The 5,539-nt window shown below is 55.2% G+C and overlaps 1 protein-coding gene across 3 annotated transcripts in view; it reads left to right on the top strand.

Annotated features, from left to right (window-relative positions):
* The window catches only part of SLC27A4 (solute carrier family 27 member 4), a 16,001-nt gene extending 10,999 nt beyond the window's left edge, over positions 1-5,002 (top strand). For all 3 annotated transcript variants that reach the window (XM_037745884.1, XM_017548997.2, XM_037745885.1), the window contains exons 10-13: positions 1,093-1,230; positions 1,400-1,564; positions 1,652-1,798; positions 4,117-5,002. In XM_037745884.1, coding sequence (XP_037601812.1) covers positions 1,093-1,230; positions 1,400-1,564; positions 1,652-1,798; positions 4,117-4,274 — 608 coding nt within the window. In that variant the 3' untranslated portion in view covers positions 4,275-5,002. The remainder of the gene's footprint in view (positions 1-1,092; positions 1,231-1,399; positions 1,565-1,651; positions 1,799-4,116) is intronic.
* Positions 5,003-5,539: the final 537 nt, after the last annotated feature.

The raw sequence follows: 5,539 nt of genomic DNA, 5'->3' as shown, positions 1-5,539 counted from the left end.
TTTTTTTGAGATGAAGCCTCACTCTGTCACCGAGGCTGGAGTGCAGTGGCGTGAGCTTGGCTCACTCTAACCTCTGCCTCCTGGGTTCAACCAATTCTCCTGTCTCAACCTCTCAAGTAGCTGGAATTACAGGCACATGCCACCATGCCCAGCTAGTTTTTGTATATTCAATAGAGACAGGGTTTCACCATGTTGGCCAAGCTGGTCTCGAACTGCTGACCTCAAGCAATCCACCTGCCTCAGCCTCCCAAAGTATTGGTATTACAGGTGTAAGCCACCGCACCTGGCCTCATTCATTATTTTCATGTTGACTCCAGATGACCCTGAGTCCAGGCTGCTTGAGATTGATTCTGGCTCAGCTCCTTACTCTGTGTCGTGGGCTAGTATTCAGCCTCTCTGTGCCTAAGTCCCTTTATCTACAAACAGGCTAATGGTAGCACCCGCCCATGAGGCTGGCCTGAGGGTTATGCGTGGTAAAGAACATAAAACTCTGAGTGGGTCACAGCACGGAGGAGGAGCTTGGGGTGCTGGCTTTGTTAGGCTGTCCCCGAGGAACCTGACCCCTGTTCTCTGTGTTCCTCTTCTCATCAGTTTCAAGAACAGACATTGTTGGCTCAGTGTGTCTGACCTGCCAAGATGAGCTGCTGGGGTCGGGGAGGGTGGGGTATTTCTGTGGCAAGCAGCGTGACTCAAGATGCAGAGTACAGGCTGGGAGTGTTGGCTCACACCTGTAATCCCAGCACTTTGTGAGGTCAAAGTGGGCGGATCACCAGAGGTCAGGAGTTCAAGACCAGCCTGGCCAACAGGGTGAAACGCCATCTCTACTAAATAAAAAAATTTTTAAAGATTAGCCAGGCGTGGTGGCATGCGCCTGTAGTCTCAGCTAGTCGGGAGGTTGAGGCCCGAGAATCACTTGAACCCAGGAGGTGGAGGTTGCAGTGAACCGAGATCACACCACTGCACTCCACCCTGGGCAACAAGAGTGAAACTTCATCTCGAAAAAAAAAAAAGATGCAGGGTACACCTGGTGACAGAGGACAGGTGGGAGAGAGGCTGCCTAGGCCAGATCTGACCCTGCCTTCCCCACCTCAGGTGAGCCGGGCCAGCTGGTGGGCCGTATCATCCAGAAAGACCCCCTGCGCCGCTTCGATGGGTACCTCAACCAGGGCGCTAACAACAAGAAGATTGCCAAGGACGTCTTCAAGAAGGGGGACCAGGCCTACCTTACCGGTGGGTCCACAGCCTGTCACAGCCCCTTCCCATGGGATAGGGTAGGAGGAAACCTTCTCCCACTTCCAGAGGACACCATCCCAGGACTCTCCCAGTCCTGGCCCTTGTGGTCAAATTCTTGACCCAGAGTTGGCCAGCCCCAGCCCTGCCTCATCCAGCCCTTCCCTAGGTGACGTCCTGGTGATGGATGAGCTTGGCTACGTGTACTTCCGAGACCGCACGGGGGACACGTTCCGCTGGAAAGGCGAGAACGTGTCCACCACCGAGGTGGAAGGCACACTCAGCCGCCTGCTGGACATGGCTGACGTGGCTGTGTATGGTGTGGAGGTGCCAGGTATGTGTGGGCAGCTGCAAGGTGTGGGTGGGGAGGCACCGCCCAGGGGCATCACCAGCTACTCACTGTCCACCCTGCCACCCCCAGGAACCGAGGGCCGGGCCGGAATGGCTGCCGTGGCCAGCCCCACTGGCAACTGTGACCTGGAGCAGTTTGCTCAGGTCCTGGCAAAGGAACTGCCCCTGTATGCGCGCCCTATCTTCCTGCGCCTCCTGCCTGAGCTGCACAAAACAGGTGTGTCCCGCCCCTGCTCCAGTTCTCGGATCCCAGGTCCCGTTTCCTTCTAGAGAGACCCGGTGGCTGTCATTTGACCTCTGCACACAGCCTGGCCGGGCAGTTGGTAAAGTGACATGCCTGTGTAGAGGTGAGCAGATGGGGCTGGCAGAGAGAGAGAGACAAACACATTGATCCTTAGTAGAACACATGTTATGTGCCAGGCACTGCACTAGGCCTCGGGATAGGGGTGGCGAGCTCTGACAGGACGTTTGCCTTCTTGGAGTTTTAGAGCAGGAGAGGGGCTGGCCTAGGACAAAGCATTTCAAAGATAAAGAATGAACCACATAATCTGTGATGAGATTAGAGGAAAACAGATAAAAAGAAAAATGAACCACAGAGCAAGGTGACAGGAAAGTGAAAGGAGGGACACTTGCGATGACTAGAAGTCTCCTCTGAGGAGGGGATGGTTCAGCTGAGACCTGAATGAAAGGGAGGACTTTAGGCTGGGCGCGGTGGCTCATGCCTGTAATCCCAGCACTTTGGGAGGCTGAGGTGGGCGGTTCACCTGAGGTCAGGAGTTCGAGACTAGCCTGGCCAACATGGTGAAACCCCATCTCTACTAAAAATACAAAATTAGCTGGGCATGGTGGTGTGTGCCTGTAATCCCAGCTACTCTGGAAGCTGAGGCAGGAGAATCGCTTGAACCTGGGAGGCAGAAGTTGCAATGAGCCAAGATCACACCACTGCCTGGGCGATGAGCAAAACTCCATCTCAAAAAAAAAAAAAGGGAGAACTTTATGGGGGTGGGAGGAAGGCACTCCAGACTGCGGGAATAGCCACTGTAAAGTCCCCGAGGCAGGAAGGAGCTCAGGTGCTGGAGGAATGAGAGGGCCCCTAAGGCTGCAGCCATGTGAGAGTGGCAGGCAGCGGCATGAAGTGGGAGTGAAGCAGCAGGGGCCAGAAGCCCAGGGCCTTGCAGGCCAGGGTAGGAGTTGGGACTGCCCCGGCGGCAGTAGGGAGCCACAGAAGCATCTCGGCAAGGCCGGGTATAGTAGCACATACCTGTAATCCTAGCACTTTGGGAGGCTGAGGCAGGCAGATCACCTGAGGTCAGGAGTTTAAGACCAGCCTGGCCAACATGGCAAAACCCTGTCTCTACTAAACATACAAAAATTAGCTGGCCAGGCACGGTAGTTCATGGCTGTAATCCCAGCTCTTTGGGAGGCTGAGGTGGGCAGATCATTTGAGGTCAGGAGTTCAAGACCAGCCTGGCCAACATGGTGGAATTCTGTCTCCACTAAAAATTTAAAAAAAAGGGCCGGGTGCGGTGGCTCACGCCTGTAATCCCAGCACTTTGGGAGGCCGAGGCGGGTGGATCACCAGGTCAAGAGATCGAGACCATCCTGGTCAACATGGTGAAACCCCGTCTCTACTAAAACTGCAAAAAATTAGCTGGGCATGGTGGCGTGTGCCTGTAATCCCAGCTACTCAGGAGGCTGAGGCAGGAGAATTGCCTGAACCCAGGAGGCGGAGGTTGTGGTGAGCCGAGATCGCGCCATTGCACTCCAGCCTGGGTAACAAGAGCGAAACTCCGTCTCAAAAAAAAAAAAAAAAAAAAAAAATAGGGGGGGGGGGGGGGGGGAAAAAAAAAAAAAAAAAAAATTTAGACTGGGCATGGTGGCTCACACCTGTAATTCCAGCACTTTGTGAGGCCAAGGCAGATGGATTGCCTGAGCTCAGGAGTTTGAGACCACCTAGGGCAACATGGTGAAACCCCATCTCTACAAAAAATATAAAACGTAGCCAGGCACAGTGGTACGCACCTACAGTCCTGGCTACTTGGGAGGCTGAGGTGGGAGGAATTGCTTGAGCCCAGGAGGTGGAGGCTGCAGTGAATTGAGATGGCATTACTGCATTCCAGCCTGGGCGATAGAGAGAGACCCTGTCTCAATAAAAAACAAAAAAACAAAAAATGGGAAACATCACAGTCAGAAGACCTGAGTTCTGGTCCCCACTCTGTTGTCACTCAGTGTGTGACACTAGGCATATAGCTTCCCTTCTCTAGGTCTGTTTTCCCATCTGCAAAGTAGAGATGGGTGGATAACTAGCGGCTATCCCCATGCCCCAACTTTGCCATGGCTGCTCTGAGAAGTGGTACTTTAGGTAATAGATGGAGCATTCTTTGCAAACTGTGAAGGACAGTGCCTCCTCCGCCGCCACTTCCCCTCCCATGTTTGTCCTCCGGCCCTGCCCCCTGCCTTCCTCAGCACTGGTGGTTGGATTCCTGGGAGCTCAGGCCCCTCCCATGCACTGAGTCTTCTTCCCTGCCCTTCCAGGGACCTACAAGTTCCAGAAGACAGAGCTACGGAAGGAGGGCTTTGACCCGGCTATGGTGAAAGACCCGCTATTCTATCTAGACGCCCAGAAGGGCCGCTACGTCCCACTGGACCAAGAGGCCTACAGCCGCATCCAGGCAGGAGAAGAGAAGCTGTGATTCCCCCCATCCCTCTGAGGGCTGGTGGATGCTGGATCCAGAGCCCCAGGTTCCGCCCCAGAGGGGTCCTGGACAAGGCCAGACCAAAGCAAGCAGGGCCTGGCACCTCCATCCTGAGGTGCTGCCCCCTCCATCCAAAACTGCCAAATGACTCACTGCCACCTCCCCAACCCTTCCAGAGGCTTTCTGTGAAAGTCTCATGTCCAAGTTATGTCTTCTGGGCTAGGCAGGCCCTCTGATTCCCAGGCTGAGACTGACGGGTCTTCTCAGGATGATGTCTTGGGTCAGGGCAGGTAAAGGACAAGGGGTCACCAAGCCCTTCCCAGAGAGCAGGGAGCTTGTAAATGGGATCAGGGCAGAAGTCCCCAGGAAGTCAACAGAGTGGGCAGAGACAGTGGTAGCCATCCATTGGGTAGCAAGAGGATCCTAGCCCCAGAGCTGCCCAAGTTCATTCGGCTCCACTCCCACCTCCAGGAGGGGAGGAGAGGACCTGGTGTCTGTAGGTAGCCCTGATGCCCCATCGACAGCAGGAGGTCAGGACTGCACCCCTGGTCTCTCCCCACTCCCCCATTCTCCTCGGGTGGCTGCCCGGCTGACCCTCAGGCAGGGCCTTTCAGTCCTTGTGAGTCTGTGTCATCTCCATCTCAGTCTTGGCCTGGCTATGAGGGGAGGAGGAATGAGGGAGGAGGGGGCTCAGGGACCAATAAACTCTTCCTTGAGTCCTCCTAGCCTATGTGCAAGCCACCCAAGCCCACCCTGACCCTAGAGCTCCACAGCCCCACTGTGGCCTCCTCGACCCCCCATGCCAAACCCCTGGCCCATTCACGGCCCCATCTGTTCATTCACTCATCTAAACGGAGGCTGCGGCAGGTCAGATGTGCAGCCCCAGCACATCAGTGTGCTGGTTCAGGCGGGGGCAGTGCCCATTCAAGTCTGGCAAGGTGTTTAAGTGTGGGCTTGAAAGTCCATACCAGTTCTGTCGCTCTTAAGTGTGTGGCCTTGGGCAGATGACTCAGTCTCCTCACCTGTGAAATGGGATTCATCAGTTAAAAGGATTCGGGAGCTGAATGTGCCATCAGCAGGAAGGGGTTGAAGGGGAAACCCCCTCAGGCAGGATCCTGACTCCACAGCGGCTCTATCTGCCTGAGGTGTATTTTCTGAGTTCTTTAGGGGCTGGAAAGATCTGCAGGGGTGGGGGCTGCTGTGAGAGCCAAAGCAAGGCTGCCCAGCCAGAGGCCTGGGAAGCTTCCCGGAACAGTCAACAC

Source organism: Cebus imitator, unplaced genomic scaffold (genome assembly GCF_001604975.1).
Source record: "Cebus imitator isolate Cc_AM_T3 unplaced genomic scaffold, Cebus_imitator-1.0 Scaffold216, whole genome shotgun sequence".
Taxonomy (NCBI): domain Eukaryota; kingdom Metazoa; phylum Chordata; class Mammalia; order Primates; family Cebidae; genus Cebus; species Cebus imitator.
The sequence above is the reverse complement of the archived record's forward strand: the minus strand, read 5'-3'. Positions and strand labels throughout refer to the sequence as shown.